The 25,745-nt window shown below is 50.2% G+C and overlaps 1 protein-coding gene across 2 annotated transcripts in view; it reads left to right on the top strand.

Annotated features, from left to right (window-relative positions):
• Positions 1–25,745, top strand: part of pax5 (paired box 5) — a 330,945-nt gene that overhangs the window by 239,554 nt on the left and 65,646 nt on the right. For both annotated transcript variants that reach the window (XM_072516984.1, XM_072516983.1), the window contains exon 8: positions 16,990–17,091. In XM_072516984.1, coding sequence (XP_072373085.1) covers positions 16,990–17,091 — 102 coding nt within the window. The remainder of the gene's footprint in view (positions 1–16,989; positions 17,092–25,745) is intronic.

Genomic DNA, 25,745 nt, shown 5'->3' with positions numbered 1-25,745 from the left:
CACACCATCCCACCTCATCCTCTCCCACAGCCCTCTCATACTACCCAGACCAACCTATGTGGCCCTGCCCACCCCCTATGGTCCTACATGATCTCCATGCTAAGTAGTGGCACTTCAGTGATTTTTCACCACCATATAGCAACCATAGGATGTGTCAAAAAAGCTTTCAAAAATCATTCATTCATAAAAATTGCTTTTACTACAGCCCAATAAAAGTGTCAGTTGCCCAGGACCTTTAAAGTAGCAATAGCTGAAGCTGCAAGCACTTGAAAGTTCATTAGCCAAATCTTAGCTACGCCACCAGACATTCATTAGAGTGCTGAAACAGCTGCGCTCCCAGGGAAAACGTAGCTTGATTGAAAGCTATTGCTCTTTGATCTGTTCTGTCAATCTCACAATGTTTATTAACACACAATAAAGAAATCTCTGCTATTGATTCTAGAAAGAGCCTGGATGATTGACACTTTTATCGGGTCATAGTAAAAACATGCTTTGTTAATGTAAACCTTGTTTAACGCATACTATTGTTACATTGGTTCTATACAGAGTGTATAGTGAATGAATAGGCATGGAAATGCCATGGCCTGGCATGGAGTGTATGAGGGGTCATAGAGGTGTGTGATGGGGCATAGCTTGGCATGGAAGGTATGAGAGGCCATGGGGGTGGGTGGGGACATAAGTTGGAATGGGACATAGGATCAGAGAATTCCTACAGTGCAGAAAGAGGCCATTTGGCCCATTGGGTCTGCACCAGCCAACCAAAAGGACATGCTACCTAGGCCCACTACCCCGCCCTATCCTCGTAACGCCATCTAACCTGAACATCTTTGGGAGGAAACCGGAACACTGAATGAAATCCATGCTGACATGGGGAGAATGTGCAAACTCCACACAGACAGTCACCCAAGGCTGGAATTGAAACCTGGTCCCTGGCACTGTAAGGCAGCGGTCCTAACCTGTGCCACCATGCAGTATTTATAAGACCTTTTGAGCTTACCTTTCTATAGATCCCTCATCATGAACTAGGATTCATGATGCCACAGATGGGCTGTGAACCAGAGGTCTCTTAAAAGCTGGTTAGCACTGCTGCCTCATGGTGCTGAGGACCCAGATTCTGCATGGGTCTCATCCCCACAAGACTCAACTCAAGCGCATGCGCGAACTTGCACCGGCTGTGCTGACACCCGTTTCGGCAGCTGGAGCTGCGTGAAGCCCTCCAATGCCGTGCTGGCCCCCTGTGCGGCGCAGGATCACTGATCCTAGGGGCCAGATGATGCAGCCATAAAACGCTCCGGCGTTTACGACGGTGTCAACACTTAGCCCCAGGATCGGAGAATCCCGCCCAGGATCAGGAATCGTGGAATTAGGTCCCGGCTGGCTTTTCCACATCTCCAATGAGTCTCACTGTCTCCATGAAAATTCAGCCCAAGGTGTTCGGTCTTTGACCTTTCAGAACTGGCAGGAGTTCGGGATATATTTTTGAGAAAGTGAAAGGAGACATGAGTTAAAAAGGGAAGATCTGTGAGCGGCGAAGAAATTAAAGGCTTCATGGTGCAAGGACAAAGGGACTGATAATGGAACAAGTAAAGAAACAAAAGATGTGTCTAAAGGAGGTGTGAATGGCAGTGTTATATACAACCGTTCAGAAGTAAAAATAAAAGAAAAATAAACCAACTAAAAGAAAAGAAACAAAAACAGGGCAAGAGTTACGATTTAAAATTGTTGAACTCGATACTGTTCCAGAAGAGTGTAAAGTGCCTCATTGAAAGATGAAGTGCTGTTCCTTGAGATTGCATTGAGATTGATTGGAATACTCCAGGAGGTTGAGGACAGAGAGGTCAGAGTGGGAGCAAGCTAGAGAATTCAAATAAAAGGTGACGGGAAGCTTGGGTCATGCTTGCAAACTGAATGGAGAGGGAACTGCCAGATGGTCACCCAGTCTATGTTGAATACTTATAACAACACTTACTGTCGAGGCCCACACATGTAGAATGGTGGGAAATTCCTACAAAGCTGGTGCGGCCCTGAATCCTCCTTCATTGGAGAAATGGGATTAGAACATAGAACATACAATGCAGAAGGAGGCCATTCGGCCCATCGAGTTTACACCGACCCACTAAAGCCCTCACTTCCACCCGATCCCCGTCACCCAATAACCCCTCATAACCTTTTTGGTCACTAAGGGCAATTTATCATGGCCAATCCACCTAACCTGCATGTCTTTGGACTGTGGGAGGTGTGGTAGTCTGTGTAGAGGTATTACGGTACCTGGTAACGTTGGAACACCATTGGTAGATATTGTATGTTTCCTATTGGTCAAGGTGTATGGTAGCTCCGCCCTGCAAGGCGGGGTATAAGAGCCCGTGCCGCCCCAGCAGCATTCTTTCTTTACCTGAGCTGCTGGGGGAAACATCTAGCTTATTAAAGCCTTCAGTTGGACTACAACCTCGTTTTAGTGGTCATTGATCGTGCATCAATTTAATAAGCTAGATTTAAAAGGATGGAGCTCCAAATCAAACCGGAGTGTCTGCAACTCAGTCCCCATGCGGCGAACTCAGCGGCAACCTTCAAGCACTGGCTGGCGTGTTTTAAAGGATATCCCGGAATGGCCGAAAACACACCCACGGGAGAACAGAAATTGCAAGTCCTGCACTCAAGGGTGAGCCCGGAAATTTACACCCTCATCGAGGACGCGGACGACTTCGATGCTGCAATGGAGCTGCTAAAATGACATTATATTCGCCCGGTAAACCAGGTCTACGCCCGACATCTGTTAGCAATGAGGCGACAAATCCCTGGGGAATCGCTGGAAGAATTCTACCGTGCGCTCCTGGTGTTGGGGAGAAACTGCAGCTGCCCGCAAGTTTTGGTGAGCGACCACACATAACTCTTGATCCGGGACACTTTCGTGGCAGGTATGCTGTCCTCCCAAATCCGCCAGCGATTGCTGGAAAAAGACACCCTAGGCCTCAAGGAGGCACGGGCCCTTGCAGGCTCCCTGGATGTGGCCTCCCAAAACGCCCGCGCTTACGTTCCCGACCGCGCGGCAGCTCCCTGGGCAGCGTGGAACCCCTCCGCAGCCGACCCCGAGACATCTCCCATCCCCCCACAAGCTTGTGCTGCAAAGCGGCCTGGCAACCCCGGGGGGCCCCACTGCTACTTTTGCGAGCAGGCCAGGCACTCCCGGCAGCGCTGCCCGGCCCGCGCATCCACCTGCAAGGGATGCGGTAAAAAGGGCCACTTTGTGGTGGTATGCCAGGCCCGTGCGGTCACCGCGGTCTCCGGTGATGAATGCGGACCGCCACCACAAACCTCTCCACGGTCCCCATGCGGCCAGCGGGCGCCGCCATCTTCCTCCTCCAGGGCCACGTGCGGTCCCCGGGTGCCGCCATCTTGTCCCGCGGACACCACGTTCGATGGATGGGCGCCGCCATTTTGTGCACCCCCAGCCATGTGCGACCAATGGGAGCCGCCATCTTGGATGGACTCCCAGGACCCCAGCTCGGCTGACTGCACACCACCTGAAGAGAATACTCAACTGCTGCGATTAGCCTCGGTGATCCCGGCCTCGAACACTCTCAACTGCTGCAACAACAGTACTAATCAACGGGTACGAGATGTCCTGCTTAATCGACTCTGGGAGCATGGAGAGCATCATACACCCCGACACGGTAAGGCGCTGTTCTCTCCTCGTCCACCCCGTTAATCAAAAAAATCTCCCTGGCCTCCGGTTCCCACTCAGTAGAGATAAAGGGGTTTTGTGTAGCAAACCTCACGGTCCAGGGAAGGGAGTTTTAAAATTACTGGCTCTACGCCCTTCCCCACCTCTGCGGACCACACTCCTAGGTTTAGACTTCCAGTGTAATCTCCAAAGTCTAACTTTCAAATTCGGCGGCCCTATACGCCCCATCACTGTCTGCGGCCTTGCGACCCTCAAGGTCGATCTGCCTTCCCTGTTTGCGAACCTCACCCCGGATTACAAACCCGTCGCCACCAGGAGCAGACGGTACAGTGCCCAGGATCGGATCTTTATTAGGTCAGAGGTCCAAAGGCTACTGAGGGAAGGAGTCATTGAAGCTACCAACAGTCCCTGGAGAGCTCAAGTAGTGGTGGTAAAGACCGGGGAGAAGCATAGGATGGTCATCGACTACAGTCAGACCATCAACAGGTTTAAGCAGCTGGACGCGTACTCTCTCCCCCGCATATCCGACCTGGTAAACAGGATCGCGCATTACAAGGTCTTCTCCACGGTGGATCTTAAGTCCGCCTACCACCAGCTCCCCATCCGCACTAGTGACCGCAAATACACTGCCTTCGAGGCAGATGGGCGGCTCTACCATTTCTTAAGGGTTCCCTTCGGTGTCGCTAACGGGGTCTCGGTCTTCCAGCGCGAGATGGACCGAATGGTTGACCGGTACGGTTTACGGGCAACATTCCCGTATCTCGATAATGTCACCATCTGCGGCCACGACCAGCAAGACCACGACACCAACCTCCGAAAATTCCTCTAGACTGCAAGGATCCTTAACCTTACGTATAACAAGGATAAATGCGTGTTTAGCATCGACCGCCTAGCCATCCTCGGCTACGTAGTGCGAAATGGAGTTATAGGCCCCGACCCTGAACGCATGCGCCCCCTTATGGAGTTCCCCCTCCCTCACTGTTCCAAGGCCCTGAAGCGCTGCCTGGGGTTTTTCTCTTACTATGCCCAGTGGGTCCCCAACTATGCGGACAAGGCCCATCCCCTGATCCAATCCACAGTTTTTCCCCTGTTGATAGAGGCTCGCCAGGCCTTCAGCCGCATCCAAGCAGACATTGCAAAGGCCACGATGCACGGCATCAACAAGTCCCTCCCCTTCCAGGTCGAGAGCGACACTTCTGACGTAGCTCTGGCGGCCACCCTCAACCAAGCGTGCAGACCCGTGGCCTTCTTCTCACGTACCCTCCATGCTTCCGAAATCCGCCACTCCTCAGTCAAAAAGGAGGCCCAGGCCACAGTAGAGGCTGTGCGACATTGGAGGCATTACCTGGCCGGCAGGAGATTCACTCTCCTCACTGACCAATGGTCGGTTGCTTTCATGTTAGATACTGCACATCGGGACAAGATAAAAAACGATAAGATCTTGCAGTGGAGGATCGAACTCTCCACCTACAACTACGAGATCTTGTATCGTCCCGGGAAGCTAAACGAGCCTCCTGATGCCAACCCACAAGTGGACCGCCTCCGAGCCCTCAATGAGGACCTCTGCCACCCGGGGGTCACTCGCTTTTTCCACTTTATTAAGACCCGCAATCTGCCCTACTCCATCGAGGAGGTCAGGACAGCCACCAGGGACTACCAAATCTGCGCGGAGTGCAAACCGCACTTCTTCCGGCCAGAGAAAGCGCACCTGACATAGGCTTCCCGTCCCTTTGAACGCCTCAGCATGGACTTCAAAGGCCCCCTCCCCTCCACCGACCGCAACACATACTTCCTGAACGTGATTGACGAGTACTCCCGGTTCCCCTTCGCCATCCCCTGCCCTGACATGACAGCAACCACCGTCATCAAGGCCCTCCATAGCATCTTTGCACTGTTCGGGTTCCCCGCTTACATACACAGTGATAGGGGGTCCTCCTTTATGAGCGACGAACTGTGTCAATTCCTGCTCAGCAAGGGCATCGCCTCGAGCCGGATGACCAGTTACAACCCCCGGGGTAACGGACAGGTAGAGAGGGAGAACGGAACGGTCTGGAAGACCATCCTACTGGCCCTACGGTCCAGGAATCTCCCAGTCTCCCGCTGGCAGGAAGTCCTCCCGGATGCCCTCCACTCCATCCGGTCATTGCTTTGTACCATGACCAACCAAAAACCTCACGAACGTCTCCTTGTCTTCCCCAGGAAGTCCTCCTCTGGGACCTCGCTCCCGACCTGACTGGCAGCTCCCGGACCCACCCTGTTCCGAGGCGCACAAGTCGGTCCCGTTGGTCGAGAGGGTCCATCTTCTCCACGCTAACCCCCAGTACGCCTACGTGGCGTACCCCGACGGCCGACAAGATACGGTCTCCGTACGAGACCTGGCATCCACCGGATCCCCACGCACACCCCAGCCACCAGTCCCACCCTCCCCCCCACCGGTGCACCTTACAGGAGGATCGGTCCTTCCGCCGGCCCCATCTAGCCCCCCCCCCACCCACTGACGCACCCCGCAGACGCTCCTTTCCCAGGTCAACCGTTTTCCCCACCAGCGACATCTAGGGGTGTTGAAGCTGCCACAGAGATCGAGGTTGTAATATCAAGCCACCACCCCCGCCGGACTCTTTTTTTAACAGGGGGTGAATGTGGTAGTCTATGTAGAGGTATTACGGTACCTGGTAATGCTGGAACACCATTGGTAGATATTGTATGTTTCCTATTGGTCAAGCTGTATGGTAGCTCGGCCCTACAAGGCGGGGTATAAGAGCCCGTGCCATCCCAGCAGCCTTATTTCTGTACCTGAGCTGCTGGGGGAAACATCTAGCTTATTAAAGGCTTCAGTTGGACTACAACCTTGCTTTAGTGGTCATTGATCGTGCATCAGGAGGAAACTGGAGCACCCAGAGGAAACCCACGCAGACACGGGGAGAACTTGTAGACTCCGCACAGACAGTGACCCAGCGGCGAATTGAACCTGGGACCCTGGTGCTGTGAAGCCACGGTTCTAGTCACTTGTGCTACCGTGCTGCCCGCGGATTGGGGAGAAAATTAGAGGAAAGGTTGTAAAGCTGATGAGAGACAAGATCAGTGTTATTTGACCTGAATTAAATAATGGCCCTGGACCATTTACTTAGTTGTGTCCTGAAATGGGAGAGTTCAAAGGATGAGCGGGTTCGCAGAATTCCAAGTGGCAGTGGTGTGAGACTGCTAAAATTAAATGTGGCAAGCCAATTAGAGGATAAAAACTTGAATGAAGAAGGCGGAATAGAATTGGTTAAATACACTGGGCTGATTTATCATTGTATGGTTTGCAATGTATCCTCATCATTATATTTATTATTAACTGCACAGCCTTATTGTTTTAAGGAAGCCTTTCCTTAGCTCTCATTCACTGTGCTAGGTATGATTGATTAATACGAAATGCCTTCCTTTCATTTGTTGGACTACTTCTGTGCAATGCCCATAATCTGCTGGAATACTCATTATTACCTACCTCCTCTCTAGGTCATAACATGGCCACTGTAATGTTCATCGCCCCCAATCCTTCCCCCAATCTTCAGCAGGTAATTCCTTGCAACGAGTTATGTGATTGGTAATTGTGTCTACCTTATCAACATTTAATGCAGAGAGGTATTGGTTTTGCCCTCCAAGTCCTTGGGTCAGCATTATTCTCACTACTGATTTCATTTAGTACTTGTAGTGCCATCCAGTGCAGATAAAGTGCAGACCTCTTGTCAGAAAGAGTAATCTTGCCATCGAAAGCAGTCTAGTTGAATGTATGTTAATGCTGTTTCATCCAACACTAATGAGATAATGTGTGGAGGAACTCAACGTGAACACTGAAAATGTAGAAGCAGCAGAGCGCTGAGCAACTGTGCTTCCGCACACTGATGTAGAGCCTTGCTGAAGACTTTATTGGTGCCACCTTCTATCACAGTAGAATTTTCAGGATGTTCTTCTGCTGTCTCATCCCTGCTTGCCGCACATGAGGTGACACCCTCCTCCCTCCCACTGTTTTTTCACCCAGCGGGTTGAGCTCCAGTTTTTTTTTCTGTAACAAAGGTCCTTTTATGCAATCAGGTCGTTTGCCTGACTCAGAGCCCCGAGGAGGAGGCTTGGTGAGCAGAAGGACAACTAAATGTGTTGCGGACATCGCCACCCCATTGGACAGGAGTACGAATCATGAACAATGCAACCATAAATATGGATATATGGATTCTGATATATTACCATTGCTCTTTATTCACATGAGCATTGAAATAAAGATTGTGCAGCTTCCGAGCCAAGTGCTCAGTGTTAACCGATCATATTTCAGCTGACTGATAACTTAATCAGGCCTATCAGTCCAAGCATTCCTCTTTCTACATTCTTTAAACATGATGACTGACAATAAGACTTAGTTTAATGGCTGACAGTAAATCCATGGTACCTCATTCACCTGGAAGCCCAGACTATTTAAACTATTTGACAATGAGAGAGGGGCATAACAGCTAAGCCCATGCTCACCCGTGTTTACCTGCAGAACACATTTGATGGAAAACAGGAAGAACGCTGAAGTTTGATTTTCTTGACCCACTAGAATCCAGTAAAGCTGCAGCCAATTACAGTGACTCAATCGTCTGCTGTTCCCAGTGAGTGCATTCTGGGAATTTTCAGGTTTGGAAACCATGGCATGGATTTTCACCATGATGGACAGCCTCTCCGTTGTGGTGCAAATGGCAGAAGTTCCTAAAATTCATAAGACCCACACCTGAGCACGACACTTCCTAGTTTGGCAGGATTGCGAATTGAGGCAGTTCATGTTTTGCACATGCACCGTTCTCAAAAGGCAGCTGGCTATTTAAATCATCAACTGCCTCTACTGAAGTTGAATTTTGATAGCCCAGGAGTCTGAAACCTGAAGTGTGCAGTGTAGGCCTGGTAAGAGCAGGTCTGAAATTTGTCCATCTCTTTGGATAGCCAGGGTGTCCCTCTGGATTGGAAAGTATCCCTTTGGATCTGTTTCTGGGACACCTTTGGGGTGGTCAGGTGCAGTTTGGTGGAGGTCACGTGCCTTTGGAATAGTTACAAATAGGCATGAATGTGTGTAGAATGTGCATTAGCTCATTAACTGTCAAGCTCATTGGGACTGTCAACAGACCTATCAAAATCAACCGTCAAAGGCGTCAAGAGGACCTGTGAAAAATTTCAAGAGATGCTGCCAAAAGCATCTGCTAAAGGGAGCTGGCAAGCTATTAAGGCATTTAAAAGCCCTGCCCTTTAAATCTTAAAAAAAATATCTGAAGTGTTGTCAGAAATATTGTTTGCTCAGTCTGTTGATGTAATCCTGAGGGCTTGCATTACTGGCATGACTGATTTCACAACAATGCATTATCATGGTCCAGTCCCTGTAATTTCACAGTTTGGTTCACAGCTACAAGTGGTTACAGACTCTTTGAAGTGGAACTATAAATTCCAATCCTTGTTATCAGGGATTATGGACTTGAATAAAATATTTGTTGTTATAAGGCTTTATGTAATTGAAGGAATATAAATGTTGTAAATGGGTTTTTGCGAATGTGTTTTTTCAATATGATGAAGTCTGCAATAGACGGTTAGGGCGGGATTTTCAGGCCGTGCCGGCCATTGGAATTGTCTGGTCCCACTGAAAGTCAATGGTCTTTAGGCTGGGCTGACAAATCTCCCGTGGTGGTCTCTCCTTGAGAGGGGGGGCGGGGGGGGGGGGGGGGCGCAAAAAATCCAGCCTTAAAATATTACTTTGTAAATATTTGCCTTCATCTCATATTTGCATGGGTCCTGTGATCTTCCCGTGGTGACTACTGGATGAGTTGGTATGGTAGGTGCATGGGCAAAGGGTGGTGTGTGGGGGTCATGGGTTACCAGTCAGTTGGCATAGTTATATAGGGCCAAGGGATTGGGTACAGGGAATGAGGTTGGCACGGAGGATACGAATGACCATGGGGTACAGGGGCATAGATTGAAATGGAGAATATAAGAGGCCATGGGGGTCAGTAAAGTGCATGAGGCGGCATGGGTTGCCATGTATGGGGTTTGGGGACTTGGAGGGGGGGGCTAAAGGCAGGAAGGATGTTTCATGTTCTGTTCTTTAAAAACAATTTGGACACAGTGACAGAGCCTTGAGGCAGGCCTTCCACCTAACTGGTCTCCACACCCAGTATCCTCCTCACTACTTCTGGGGTTACTTGCCCCGACTTCTGTTATAGCCCCTGCCCCTGACTGAACAATTTGCCGCCTGGGAAGCCCTTTTTAAAAGTTGTGTTAACGGACCCGGGAATACTCTGCACGCCTGAGTCGCAGACAAAAATCCACGTCTAGAAATTTCAAAATATTAAAATAAGTGAATGGGAAGACATAATAGAAGACATCGGCTGATGGAATGGGCAGACTGGTGACAGATTACATTTATTGTAGAAGTATTATATTTTGGTTGGAAGAATGAGGTGGGGGAATATGAATTAAAGGGTACAATTCTAAAGGGAGTTCAGCACGATAGAGAGACCAGCTAGGAGTATATGTGGACAAATTATTGTATGTAGCAGGGCAGGTTGAAAAAGTGCATACTGGATCCTGGACTTTATAAATAGGGGAATGGAATACAAAAACAAGGAAACCTTGATGAACTTTTATATAACATTGGTTTGGTTTCAATTGGAATATTGAGCCATATCTAACCAAATCGGATCAGATTTCCATAGCAAGTGCATTTGCCACGTGTTTCCCTGTGTTCGCAGTGCCGAGAAACACCCCGCTATATAACGCCTATCCAGTTAGATATGGGGCCTCAGCGGGGAACGCACGGCCGAGGCTGCACTCAGCCCAGTTTCTGCACTGAGGAACTCTGTTCGCCGGAATGTTTTAAAATGGCAACCCAATCTCTTGAGCACCTGACGCGACCCTCGAACCCCGCCAAGCACCAACTCACAATAAGGGGTTCCCCGGGAACCTTGCACTCTCCCACGCTCGCGCAGCACTCCCCCGGCTCGATCACCACTGTGCGAAAACCCCCAGCTTGGCACTGCCAGGCTGGCACCCAGGTGGCAGTGCCAGGGCACCAGGCTGTCAGTGCCAGGGTGCCCAGCTGGCACCAACAATGCCAGGGTGCCACCCTGCCCAGAGGACAAGCACCTCTGATCCCTTGGGAGACTCCCATGAGTGCCGTTCCATCTGGTCGCGGTTTGTGGAGACTAGCACTGAATGGCGCTTGCCTGAGGTCTCCAAGGCAAAGGAGATGGATCCCAATGCCTTAGTTACCTCAGGGAATTGCACATTAGAGTGAAACTAGCTGCATCGTTCGTATATGCAGATTTGCCGTCCACAATGGGCGAGCTTCACATCGCTACGTCTTGCGGGATCGTGTTAGATCTCGCGAGGCATAACAAGCCGGATAGATCCTGGGAGTGGGGTCTCCCGTCATTTACCGGCCATGTTGCACCATGGCGCGCTGTTTTTGGGGCAGCTTGGCCGGTGGATCGCACCCATTGTCTCCAACTCTGAACATTGCAGTTTAGGGAGGATATAAAGGGTTGACCTGAAGAGGACAAACCTTCAGAGCTGCAAGGGAGTGGGGCCAGCTAAATTGTGCTTGTGGAGAGCCTGAATGGGCTCTTTGGCCAGACTGACCACTTCCGCATATTTTTATGCATATCTTCATACACACTTTTTTCCCTTTAGGGAATAGTGGGGAGGTGATGGAAGGATTCCCGAGCTGATTATCAGCCCATTGAACTGCATTATAAATGCTCCTTCTGTGGCTAACGAGTCCTGTCGTTGGACCTGAACTCAGAGCATCTGGTCCAGAGATAGTGACGCAACCATTGTACCTCAAGGAGGCCATTTGGCCCATTGGGATAATAGACAACAGGGGTCCTCACTGTCCCTGGAATCACCATCTGTTCCCCTGTATACGTCCTAGATGGGTTGAGGTGGAGCCAACGTTAACATTCGGACCCCTTGGTGGATATGGTCGAAAGTGGTCTGGTCTATGACCGATACTGGCATCCCAGTGTCCAGCTCCATATGCAGCCAGTGTCCATTCACCTGCACAGGGATGCGGATGGGGGCTATGCGGGGATGCCACTAAGCAATGGAGTTGCACCATGACCTCTTCTTCATTTGGAGTATCCAAGCGGTAAGTCCAATCTCTAGGCCGGCGCCGATTCTGACCTGTCCATCGCTACCCTGACACTGGCAGCCGCATATCGCACACTTAGGCTTGTCACTCACGGTTATACCAACAAAAGGTTCCTGCTGTGGAGGGCGGAACAGCGACCACTGTCTGCGGCCTCGCTGGCCGCTCAACCTGATTGGGGGTCTGCCGCAAAGTGTCCCCATCCAGGGCCTTGACCTCCATGCCTTGGATCTCCTGACCATCGTGTTCCGCGCTCTCCCGAGGCATGGCAGTCTGCAGTGCCTGCCAGAGCATCAATGTGGACTCGTCCAGGAGCCTTCTCTGGGTCTTGGCATCGCTGATGCCCCAGACAAGGCGACCCTGCAAAGCATTGTCTAGAAAGACCCTGATTTCAAAATACTGGGCAAGGCAGCATAGCCAGGTCGTGAAGGCCGCCACCGACTTACCCGGGGCGCGCTCTGCAGTATTCAGATGGTACCTTTGGATGAAGACTGAGGGAGGGGGGCTGAAATGTCGCCCAACAATTTCAAAACTGTGGGTGTCTGGTGCGACCGGATACATTAGATTACGGATTACCCTGTACTTTTGACCTCCACAACTCATAAGTAATATCACCGTCTGCCACTCGTCGTCCATAATGTCATTGGCGTGAAAATAATAGCACATGCACTCTGCATAACAGGCCCATCCTTAAACTCAGGCATCGAATGCGTCCACGCAGCTGAGTAAAGGCATTGTAGCAGATCGTAGGTCCTAACCTGCAACTGGGGCCAGGAGGTGGTCCAGGAGGAAGGCCGCAGCATCAACAGAGGACCGTTAGTTTTTCCTCGTCGCCAGTATTATGACCAACCCCAAAAGAAGGAGTTTCTGGATAAACAATAGGTTTATTGGAGTTTTCTATAGAAGCTTTCACATACACAACCACTCCGAGTGCATGCCGGCCAGTTGTGAGCCGGCCAGCTTGAAACCAGAAGTCCTCAGAAGCCCTGCCCCCTTTCAGCGGGGGCACGCATATTCTCCGAGGGCTTCCGGGAAAATCAGGCCCCCACCTCATTAGGCCTTTGTTGGGGCCACAATATTACAGGAGCATCATGCTGCAAAGAAAATTCTCCTCATTTGTCACTGGTTCCTTTGCCAATTATCTTAAAGCTATGTTGAGAGGTTGTTGATCCTGGTGCCAGTGAAAACAGTTTCTCATGATTTAATCTATCAAATGTCATAGAATCATAGAATCCCAACAGTGCAGAAGGAGACCATTCGGTACATCGAATCTGCACCGATCCTCTAAAAGAGCATCCTAGCTAGGCTTTCTCCACTGCCCTATCCCTGTTGCTCCGTAATCCCACCCAACCTGCATATCTTTGGACACTAAGGGCTAATTTAGCTTGGCTAATCCATCTAACCTACACATCTTTGGACACTAAGGCGCAATTTAGCAGGGCTAATCCATCTAACCTGCACATCTTTGGACACTAAGGGGCAGTTTAGCAGGGCTAATCCATCTAACCATCTAACCTGCACATCTTTGGACACTAAGGGGCAATTTAGCATGGCTAATCCATCTAACCTGCACATCGTTGGACACTAAGGGGCAATTTAGCATGGCTAATTCATCTAACCTGCACATCTTTGGACTGTGGGAGCACCCAGAGGAAACCCACACAGCCACGGGGAGAATATGCAAACTCCATGCAGTCACCCAAAGCCGGAATTGAACCCAGGTTCCTGGTGCTTTGAGGCAGCAGTGCTAACCACTTTGCCACCGTGCCATCCTAGTCATGATCTAAATGCCAGCAATTTTCCAAGATACATTGCCTGAGAAATCTGCTCCTTATTAGAAAAGGAAGAAGAAAGTCTTGCATTTGTAAAGCACCTTCCATGACTTTAGGACATCCCAAAACATTTACAATCAATGAAGTACTTTGGAAGTGTAGTCACTACTGTAATGTAGGAAATGCTATAACTTTAGCTGCGGCAGAATTTGAAATTGTGTAATCTGAGCACGGACCAGCGATGGAAGCTGGGATTTATATGGTTCAGTATCACCACACATGCTACAGTTATTTGTCGAACAGTTTGAGGTAAGCAAGGTGGGCAACTTGATGGAAAACAACACGGATCAGCAGATGCTCGCTTTTACAAGAGAGGGGAGAAAATGCCAATTGAATCAAATGCTGTTGTATTTTCCTGCAACACACCCAGGAGAGGCATTTATCATCAACACTGTCAATGCGGAATAATCCCAGTTGTTCCCCTCTCTGCTTCGATATGATGGGGCTTTAACTGTCGACCTGAGTGAAAAGTTAGTCATATGTTGTATACTTGCTGAGGCGTTGCTAATGTGAGAACTGAGACAACTGTTGTAAATCTCTTTTTCTGTGTGAATGTGTGCCTGTGTCCGTCTGTCTGTGTGCCACAACACTGCTCTTTTAGTCTGCAAGTAGCAGTGTTCGTAGTGGTAGAAGAGCTATCTGTGGATTTTTGTAGATCCAGCAAGCTTCCTGTTCCCCAGACACTTCTTTGCTTGTTTTTAGCCCAATGAGTTAATCGGGTGGAATCAGTGAAAGTCATTTGAAATTTGAGTCTGCAGAAGCATATTTCCTTGTGCCGATTGTCAGTGTCCGTTCCAATTTGTCGGTGCCACTCTTAAACTGTCTCCTGTGAATTTGTGGTATACTAAATCCTCTGAGGGCTTTGCAGAGAATCCTTGATTAAGCATCCAGAAGAGGGCAAAATTGAATCCGAGCGTCATAAGAAACAGTCATTTAAGCTTTCTTCATAGATAGAACAGAGCAAATTTTCTGTCCTCCTTTCGGGATGTAGCAACGGGCAGATAAAGCCAGTGATCAAATCAAAGTGACTCTAATCGGACATTTGAATGGACTGCAGCGGTTCAGGAAGGCAGTTCACTACCACCTTCTCAAGGGCAATTAGGGATGGGCCACATCCCCTTGGAAGAATCAAACAAAATCTGCTTTTGCTCCACTCAGATAAGTATGAGTTTTACGGCAATTGTGACATGATTCTGATGGAATCACTTTCTTTCACTTACGGGCTGAAAAACTAGACTGAAGACCAGATGCTGGGGCTAGGAATGTGAACTATTTAATTCAAAGAATGGGATAAAAAGACCAATAACAACATTAGCCCTAGCACCAGATACACGTTAATATGCAACTAAAGCTTCACTAAAGCTGTTAATAATTGGACTCAATAATTATCGGCTCTTGTGCCCGTAGGACATACTAGAATCCAGGGTTTGGATCCTTCTAATAACTGTATGAAAGACCAAACAGGAAAAAATGCCCATGGTATATTAACAATTTAGTCATCAGGTGCAAGCTAGCACATGAACAGTAAGCCTTAGCAAAGCTTCCAGCAGCCCAGGCATCATTACTAGTCATCACATTAGTAATTGCTTCACTTGCCATTCTATTAACTTGGCGAGTGAATTGTTCATTGTACCGTATCATGCAGAATACTGGTGGTGTAGGCTGGTGTCTGGCTATTCCAGTCAATGCCAACCAGAGCTGTAAGACGCCAGCACACAGTCCCAACATGGCTGGAGACCCACATTTATATAAATGCACACCCAGCTTTGGCAAGGGTTGCTATTGTTCCCAGAATCCCCAGTCTGCCATTGGCCTTTGTGAAATAAAAATCATAGAATAGAATCTTCAAATGCCTACAATGCAGAAGGAGGCCATTCAACCCATTGAGTTTGCACTGACTGTCTGAAAGACCCTTTCTAGCCGTAGGCCCCACCCTATCCCCGTAACCCCACCTAACCTTTTGGATACTAAAGGGCAATTTATCACGACCAATATCACGTCTGCACCGACCCTCAGAAAGAGCACTCACCCTACGCCCACTCCCTATCCCCGAACTCCGCACATTGATCATGGCCAATCCACCTAACATGTCCATCTTTGTGGGAGGAAACCAGAGCACCCGGAGGAAACCCACGCACACACGGGGAGAAGGTGTAAATTCCACACAGACAGTCAACCAATCCTGGAATTGAACCCGGGTCCCCGGTGCTGTGAGGCAGCGGTGCTAACCACTGTGCCACCGTGCTGCTCATAAAGGAAACAAATAGTAAATATTGGAAACTGGCAGAATCTGTAGAAAAAGACCGTTTATACATTTTACTGTGCACCCCTTCATATGAAGAGGCATTTTGGGTGTGCATCTATTTATAAGTGCAGGCATCTCAGATGTATCATAACAACAGGCATCAGCAGTGCATACCCATACCCTTTCATGGCAGTAGGAGCCTCCTGTGGGTGCCTCCGGGTAAAAGCAGACATGTTAGGCATATATCGTTCATTACAGGCATCTTGAGTTTGTACCCGTTCATGACAGCAGGCGTTTGGATGTGCATCCCTTTTTAATGACATTGACATCCATCTCAGTATAAACTTCTTTATAACAACAGGTGGCTTGGGTATGTACCCTTCGTAACAACCGGTGTCTTGGCTATGATCCCTTCATACCAACTTAAGTATGTACCCCTTGATAACAACAGACATTTGGGATGTGTAACCTTTGAAAATAGAAGGTGTTTAGACTGTGTGCGCCACCTGAAAACAACAGGCATTTTGGCTATGTCACCCTTGAAAATAACAGGCACTTTGGGTATGTGCCCTGTTACTGTAACAGGCATGTCAGTTGTGGTACCCCTTTATAGTAAAGATTGCTCAAGTATGTGCCCCATCATGGGAACAGAAATCTTGAGCATTAAATTCCTCACACAACACATCTCAGGTGGGTACCCATTGATGACAAATGGTGGTTTAGGTGTGTAGTCCTTTATAGTAACAGGCATACTTAACTATTCTACCTTTGTCAGTCGCCTAATCATATCCCGTGTCTATAATTTCATGGTATCCCATCTATATCCTCTCTTCGTGGTTTAGTAGTGCTTACCTCATTTTACCTGGAGTCATGTCAGCCTCAATGATAAGTCAGTCTATGGATCTGCATTCAGAGACCACCTACCTAGAAAGATCACCTGACGTCAGCTCCAGAGGTTGTCGTTCCAGGCAGCTTTCACAGTGTTGGTGGTGTGGGCGACCTGATCACGGCAGGAGCCATAGGTGTTAATGTCAGAGACATATCTAAGACCTTGTCTCAGCTTCGTACATTTTGTTTTGTTTTCCAGGTCGCGATCTGGCCAGCACGACTCTTCCTGGCTACCCGCCGCATGTGCCCCCCGCTGCACAGGGCAGTTACCCAGCCCCAACACTGACAGGGATGGTGCCCGGTGAGTGTGAGATCCGGCGACTGGAGCAGAGTGCTGGCTTTAGGGGGAGCTCTGTGAAATGTATCGGTTTTTTGTGTGTGTTCACAGGAGAGAAGGAACTCTTTTACTGTTACTGGCTGAGAAAGCACTGGGAGAAGGAGCAAAGACACTGGTCTCATTAACCTCTATACAGTTAGACACTTCTCCACAGGGATAAAACACTTAGATACATCTCTAATATTTCTTCTTTCACTTAACTGTCAGACTTACTAACCTCCTGGGACGTTCAACATTCAGCGACAGAAAAAGGGTTTGATGTTCAAGATAGTGATATGGGTAGAAAATCTAGTCATTAAACAGGACTCAGAAGCCCAGCTGTCCTTTAAGAAGACCGGTAATTTGTTTTTAATGAAAACATGCATTTTATTTTTAAATGACCCTTAACAAATTAGTTTTCAGTGCTATTTATTAATGATATGACTCAGTGTTACATGAACAATAATAAGCCAAACACTAGTTTACTGACTGACTGCAAAGCCAGCCACTGCAGCCGAGAAAAATAAGGAGGTCACACATTGGAAAATAAGAACTTAAATAGGATGGAGGAACAAAGGAATCTGGGAGCACGAATTACGAAAATGATGTGGTTAATATGGCCGTAAAAAAGCAAATTCAGCACAAACGTTCACTTCTAGAGGGATAGAATTGAAAAGCAGAGATGTTATGCTGAACCTGATTATCTCACATTTGGATATTGTGCACACTTCTGCTTGTTGGATTGTTAAAAGGATATAAAGGCATTGGGAGAGGCTGCTGAGAAGGTGGTTTTATTTTTACAAAGGTGGCACTAGGATTGTTCTACTTACCATGAAAGGATGAACAAGTTGCATTTTCTTTCTCTTCAAACGGATATGGCTGAGGGGTGGCCTTATAGAGGCATTTAACATTTTGAAGGTTCCGAGAGAGAATGTTTCCACTTGAGGGGAGGAGCAGGCCGTCAATATCGGATAGTCATCTGCAAATTAAATAGGGGATTCAAAAGAAACCTCTTTAGCCAATGCAGAACCCCCGACTGCAGGGAGCGGTTGAGGCAAATATTATACACGTATTTAAGGGAAGCGGGATAGGTATGTGAGAGAAGAAAAATACTGATACATGTCAGATGAGGAAAGATGGAAGGATGTATTAGTGGAGCATAAATGCTGGTGTGGACTGGTTGAGTTGAATGTCTTGTTCTGTGTTTGATATCGAATGGAATTCTACCGGCAGGATTTCCAGGTCTCAGTCGCTGTGGGACCGGAAATTCCAGCCCAAAGTCAATGTACCTTTTGCTGGTTCATCAAATTTTCTGTCATGCCCATGACAATTCCTGTGGTCGGCAGGGTCATATATGTCTGACACTCTATTTTTCCATGTCGTGTCTGTCTGTGTGAGTGTGTGTGTTTGTATATCTGTGTGTGTATCCGTGTGTGTATCTGTGTATGTCTGTGTGTGTGTGTGTGTCTGTCTGTGTGTATGTGTCTATCTGTATGTCTGTGTGTGTGCGCGTCTGTGTGTCTGAGTGTGTGCGTCTTGTGTGCGTCTGAGTGTGTGCGTCTGAGCGTGTGTCTGTGTCTGAGTGTGTGTGCCTGAGTGTGTGCGTGTCTGAGTGTGTGCATCTGAGTGTGTAAGTCTGTGTGCGCGCATCGGTGTGTGCGCCTGAGTGTGTGCGCGTCTGTGTGTGTGCGTCTGAGTGTGTAAGTCTGTGTGTGTGCATCTGGGTGTGTGCATCGGAGTGTGTAAGTCTGTGTGTGCACATCTGTGTGTGTGTCTTGTGTGTCTGTGTCCGTGTGTTTGTCTGTGTCCATGTGTTTGTGTCCGTCTGTGTGTGTGTGGCTGTGTGTGACCTTCTTTATATTTCTTCCTTTGTTTTCCTTCCTTCCTTTACATCTGTCTCCTGTGTGTCTGTCTCTCACTTTAACATTCAACCATCCTGTTGACAGGTACAGAATTAATGTTGATAGAATATATATAAATATATATATATTTAAATAGTTTTATTCATAAAATATTTTCATTGCAACAAAGTAACAACAGTATAGCAAACCTCAATATAAACTATACAACCCAGAACCCTTGTCCACCCTTCCCTCCCCTCTCAGCCTCCATAAAGCAAACAAAACCTTAACAAAAGGACACCCCCTTCCCCCCACTCCCTAATAGCTGACGGTAACCAATTCCCTGAAAAAGGAGATAAAAGGCTGCCACTTCGAGTAGAACTCTTGCATCGACCCCCCTCATGACCTTGATCTTCTCAAGATATAAAAATTCCATCAAGTCCCCCAGCCAGGCCGAGGCTGTAGGTGGCACTGGGGACCTCCACCCAAGCAGAACACGCCTCCGGGCTATTAACGAGGCAAAGATCAGATCATCCGCCTTCACCCCGTCTTCAACACCAACAAGTCTGAAAAGTAGAGGGCTGGTTTACCTCAGTTGGCTAGACAGCTGGTTCATGATGCAGAGCAAGACCAGCAGCGCGGGTGCAATTCCTGTACCAGTTGAGGTTATTCAACCTTGCCCCTCACCTGAGGTGTGGTGATCCTCAGGTTTAATCATCACCTCCTCAAGGGGAGAGCTGACTGGGACTATGGTGACTTTACCTTACTCCAAAAATGGCCACCATTATCACCAGCTGAATACCCATTATCTCTGACATACTGTCGAAAAAGGAGACCTAGAAACTAACAAGCTTGAGGCAAGACCAAAACATGTGCGTATGATTCACCGGCCTCCTAGAGCACCACTCACACTTACCCTCCACCCCTGAGAAGAACTGACTCATACGCACCCTGGTCAAGTGTGCCCCTTGCACCAGCTTGAACTGGATCAAGTTTAACCTCGCACGTGAGGAAATTAAATTGACCCGGTGAAGAGCCTCACTCCACACTGCCCCCCTCCTATCCCTCAAAATCCAAACCCAGTTCACTCTCCCATTTTCCCTTTACTTCTTCCAACGAAGTTTGCTTCATCGACAACATTGGTCTATAAACATCCAAACTCTTACCCTCCCCTAACCTGGCCAAGGACAGGACCCTGTCCAAAAGCAAGGGCGATGGTGTCAGGGAAAATTCCTTACCCATAAAGTCGCGACCTTGCAAGCACCTGAATACGTTCACTCTCGGGAGCTGGAACTTCTCTAAAAGCTCATCCAAACCGGCAAACCTGCCTTCAAGGAACATGTCCCGAAACTTCTCCAACCCCTCCCATGACCTAAACAATGAATATAAGCCAGATGCACAAACCTATAGGCCGAGATTCTTCGATCCTGCGCTGGGTCGGAGAATCGTCGGGGGGGGGGGGGGGGGGGGGCACGAGAATCGCGCCACGCCGCTCTGACGCCGGGCTGCCGATTCTCCGACCGCGACCGGAGGATCGGCGCCAATTTGGGCCCACGGGGTCGCCGCCACACCGGTCAGGGGCCATTGAAAGCGCCTCCCCCCCAGCGATTCTCCACCTAGTTCCGCCGGTGTGGACTACGCATGGTCCTACCCAGCGGGACCTCAGAGTTCTGGCTGCGGGAGCAGTCCTGGTGGGGGGGGACGGGATCTGACTCCAGCGGGGGGGGCCTCCACGGTGGCCAGTCCCGAGATCGGGGCCTATCGATCGGCGGCGGGCTAATTCCGGGGGGCGGGTCTATGTTCCTCCGCGCCGGCGGGGAGGCGGCATCCCACGTGCATGCGCGGACCTGCAAATCGGTACCAGCAGTGACACAGAACCCAGTTTAAAATGCTGCCTAAACTGATTCTAAATCCTCAAAGTGACTATCACCACCGAGCTCGAAGTGAATCTTGCCGGGGAAAACGGGTGTGGAGCAGTAACCAGGGCCCTCAGACTCGACCCTCCTCCATCCGCCCCCAGATAGACTCCGGATCCCTGAGCCACCCCCACGCCTTATCAATATTTGCTGCAAATAGTAACTTAACAGATCAACACCCTCTTACTGATCAACACAGCGCTCCCAGCGCCCTACAATCAAAACCTAAATGATAAACCTGCCACACCCAGCCCTTGATCCTTGATTCTCAAATGGGTCTCCTGTTAAAAAAAAACACATCAGCCTTCAAACCTTTCGGGTGCGCAAACATCCCTTACATTCCAAGTTCCCAGCCGGACAAGGGGCCTCTTATCCCGTTCCCACCCCAACCCTGTGAGGCAATCCAACAATGCCTCAGCCAGCACCAGTTCAGGGTCCACCCAAGGTGGCTACCACATCCCCCATTGATCGAGCACTGTGGTGAACGTATTGCTGCTACAATTCGCCACTGTATTGTGATGTATTATGTTGAAGCCCTTGTGGGCTCTGCCTGTGACCCCGCCCCCTCGGGGGTGGTATATAGATCTGCAGCCTGTAGGCGGCACTCAGTACAGAGCAGTCACAGGCAGGCACAGATCTAGCTTATTGAAACCACTGTTCACTTCTACTAATCGTCTCGTGTGAATTGATGGTCGCATCAATTTAATAAGCTAAGATATCGTAATGGAAGCTCAACCCACAGGCAGCTGAAGCCAAAGGAATCTTTTCACACTGGCTCCGCTGTTTTGAGGCCTACCTCGCCGCCTCCTCCTCGCCCGCCATCACCAAGGCACAGAAGCTGAGTCTCCTCCACGCCCGGGTGAGCCACAGAATCTCTGTACTAATCGAAGACGCGACCACGTACGCAGACGCCCCCGGGAATCGCTGGAGGAATATCTACACGATCTGAGGGTACTCGCTCGAAACTGCAACTACAAGGACGTCACGGCCTCGAAGCACATGGAACTCGCCATCCAGGACACCTATGTGGCTGGAGTCCGGTCCAACTATGCCAGGCAGCGCCTGCTTCAAAAGGGCGCCCTCGACCTAGAAGAGACGGTAAAACTATCCACCTCATTAGAGGTAGCCTTCCAGAGTCTAAATGCTTCGACCACGCGACTTCCTCGTGGGCGCCAGAGGCGCGACTATCACCCTCCCGAGGGTGTCCCAGGCCTGTGCCGCGTGGCTGCCCACCCACCCAAGCCTTGCTATTTCTGCGGTCAGAACCAGCACCCCAGGCAGCGTTGCCCAGCTCGGAACGCGACCTCCAGCGACTAGGGCAAGAAAGGACATTTTGCCAAAGTCTGCTTGGCCCGAAGTTCTGAAATCGCAGGCCCGACTCACAGTCACACAGGCCCGCAGACCCCGCAGCATGGCTGCGTGCCTGCCGGTAACGCCCCCTTCTGACACGTCATCCGTCTCATGCTATCAGTGGGGGCTGCCATCTTTAACCGTACCCGACACGTGCGACTCATGAGGGCCGCCATCTTGGCCGCCATCTTCAACGCCACCCGACATGTGCGACCGACGGGGGCCGTCATCTTGGCCGCCATCTTCAACGCCGCCCGACACGTGCGACCGATGGGGGCCACCATCTTGGGACCACCCCGCTACCACTGACCACGCTGGCTACCCGCAGCTTGGTGCTTTCACTCTCGACCAGTCACAGCCCAAGCACGTCAGAACTCCATGATGACTGTCCGGGTCAATAGGCACAAAACGCCCTGTCTGTTTGACTCTGGGAGCACGGAGAGCTTCATCCATCCGGACACGGTAAGGCGCTGTTCCCTCCAATTTCCCCCGCACCCCAAACAATCTCCCTTGCTTTCGGATCACATTCAGTGCAGATCCGGGGGTACTGTGTTGCGAACCTCGTGATATAGGGCGCCGAGTACTCCGATTTCAAACTCTATGTCCTCCCCCATCTCTGCGCTCCTCTCCTGCTAGGACTGGATTTCCAGTGCAACCTCAGAAGCCTGACCCTGAAGTGTGGCGGACCCCTACCCCCTCTCACTGTATGTAGCCTCGCGACCCTTAAGGTCGCCCCCCCCCCCCTCGCTCTTTGCGAACCTCACCTCCGACTGTAAACCCGTCGCCACCAGTAGCAGGCGGTACAGTTCCCAGGACAGGACTTTTATCAAATCGGAGATCCAGCGGCTCTTGTGGGAGGGGATCATCAAGGCCTGTAATAGCCCCTGGAGAGCCCAAGTGGTGGTCGTCAGGACCGGCGAAAAGAACTACAGCCAGCCATAAATCGTTACACGCAACTCGATGCGTACCCCCTTCCTCGCATGGCAGACATGGTTAATCAGATTGCACACTTCCGGGTTTTCTCCACGGTAGATCTGAAGTCCGCATACCACCAGCTTCCGATCCGCCCGGAAGACCGCCACTACACTGCCTTTGAGGCAGACGGCCGCCTCTTCCACTTCCTCATGGTCTCCTTCAGCATCACCAATGGGGTCTCAGTATTCCAAAGAACGATGGACCGAATGGTTGACCAGTACGGGCTGCGGGCCACGTTCCCGTACTTGGATAACATCACCACCTGTGGCCATGATCAGCAGGACCACAACGCTAACCTTCAGAAGTTCCACCAAACCGCCGAAACCCTCAATCTCACCGACAAGGAGAAATGCGTTTTCCGCACAACCCGACTAGCCATCCTCGGCTATGTCATGAAAAATGGAGTCCTAGGGCCCGACCACGACCGCATGCGCCCCCTCCTGCAACTCCCCCTTCCCCACTGACCCAAGGCCCTGAAGAGATGCCTGTGGTTCTTTTCACATTATGCCCAGTGGGTCCCCAACTATGCAGACAAAGCCCGCCCACTTATAAAAGCCACCGTCTTTCCCCTGACGACTGAGGCCCGCATCAAGGCAGACATTACCAAAGCCGCGATGCACGCGGTGGACGAGTCCATCCCATTCCAGGTGGAGAGCGACGCGTCGGATGATAAAAAGAATGATAAAATCTTGAGGTGGAGGATCAAACTCTCCACCTATAATTACGATATCGTGCATCGTCCTGGGAAGCTCAATGAGCCCGAGATGCCCTGCCCCGTGGCACATGCGCCAGCGCGCAAGGTGACCGACTTCGGGCCATCCACAATGACCTCTTGTCATCTGGGGGTCACCCGGCTCCTGCACTTCATCAAGGCCCGCAACCTGCCCTATTCCACCGAGGATGTCAGGGCCATGACCAGGGATTGCCAAGTCTGCACTTCTATCGGCCAGACAAGACCCACCTGGTGAAGCCATCCCACCCCTTTGAATGCCTCAGCGTCGATTTCAAAGGGCCTCTCCCCTCCACTGACCGCAACGTGTATTTTCTCAACGTCGTTGACGAGTACTCCCGCTTCCCCTTTGCCATCCCATGCCCCGACATGACCGCGGCCACTGTCATTAAGGCCCTGCACAGCATCTTCACCCTGTTCGGTCTCCCCACTTAAGTCCACAGTGACCGGGGCTCCTCGTTTATGAGTGATGAGCTGCGTCAGTACCTGCTCGGTCAGGGCATTGCCTCGAGCAGGACTACCAGCTACAACCCCCGGGGAAACAGGCAAGTGGAGAGGGAGAACGCGATGGTATGGAATACCGTCCTTCTGGCCCTACGGCCTAGAGGTTTACCGGTTTCCCGCTGGCAGGAGGTCCTCCCTGATGCGCTCCACTCCATTCGGTCGCTCCTCTGCACAGCCACGAACGAGACCCCTCACGACCGTCTATTTGTCTTCCCCAGAAAATCCACTTTCGGGGTCTCGCTTCCGTCCTGGTTGACAACACCAGTCCTCCTCAGGAAGCATGTGAGGAGCCATAAGTCCAACCCCCTGGTCGAGAGGGTCCAGCTCCTACATGCCAACCCTCAGTATGCCTACGTGGCACACCGCGACGGCCGACAAGATACAGTCTCCCTCCGGGATCTGGCACCCGCCAGTTCCCCAGCGACCATCACCTATGCCCCCCCCCCACTCCGAACACCGCCCCCGCCCCTACACAGCCTCCACCTCCCCCCATCGCCGACCCACCGTGATGAAGCTCCAGACGACACGCTCCCAGAGACAACGTGCCCAACACCCGTGCCCGCAGCGATGAGTTCAACACCCGTGTCCTCAGTGAAGCCGGAGCTGAGGCGATCATAGAGAACGATAAAGGCGCCGGACAGACCTGCTCTGTGAGCCCACTTCACCCCCGCTGGACTTCAATTTTTTAACAGGGAGTGAATGTGGTGAGCATATTGCTACTGTAATTCACCACTGTATTGTATTGTATTATGTTGATGCCCTTGTGGGCTCCGCCTGTGGCTCCACCCCCTCGGGGGTGGTATATAGATCTGCAGCCTGTAGGTGACACTCAATACAGATCAGTCGCAGGCAGGCATAGATCTAGCTTATTAAAACCACTGTTCATAAGAACATAAGAACATAAGAACCAGGAGCAGGAGTAGACCATCTGGCCCCTCGAGCCTGCTCCGCCATTCAATGAGATCATGGCTGATCTTTTGCGGACTCAGTTCCACTTTCCGGCCCGCACACCCTTAATCCCTTTATTCTTTATTCTTCAAAAAACTATCTATCTTTATCTTAAAAACATTTAATGAAGGAGCCTCAACTGCTTCACTGGGCAAGGAATTCCATAGATTCACAACCCTTTGGGTGAAGAAATTCCTCCTAAACTCAGTCCTAAATCTATTTCCCCTTATTCACTTCTACTAATCATCTCATGTGAATTGATGGTCGCATCAAGCACAAAGACAAATAAACCATCACCGTCACAGTCTACCTTCCCCCACCTCTTATCCAACCTCACCCCGATTACCAAATAAACAAACCACAGAAGACCAAATC

Source organism: Scyliorhinus torazame, chromosome 9, assembly GCF_047496885.1.
Source record: "Scyliorhinus torazame isolate Kashiwa2021f chromosome 9, sScyTor2.1, whole genome shotgun sequence".
NCBI lineage: Eukaryota > Metazoa > Chordata > Chondrichthyes > Carcharhiniformes > Scyliorhinidae > Scyliorhinus > Scyliorhinus torazame.
Note: the sequence above shows the minus strand (reverse complement) of the source record. Positions and strands in the feature narration are given on the sequence as shown.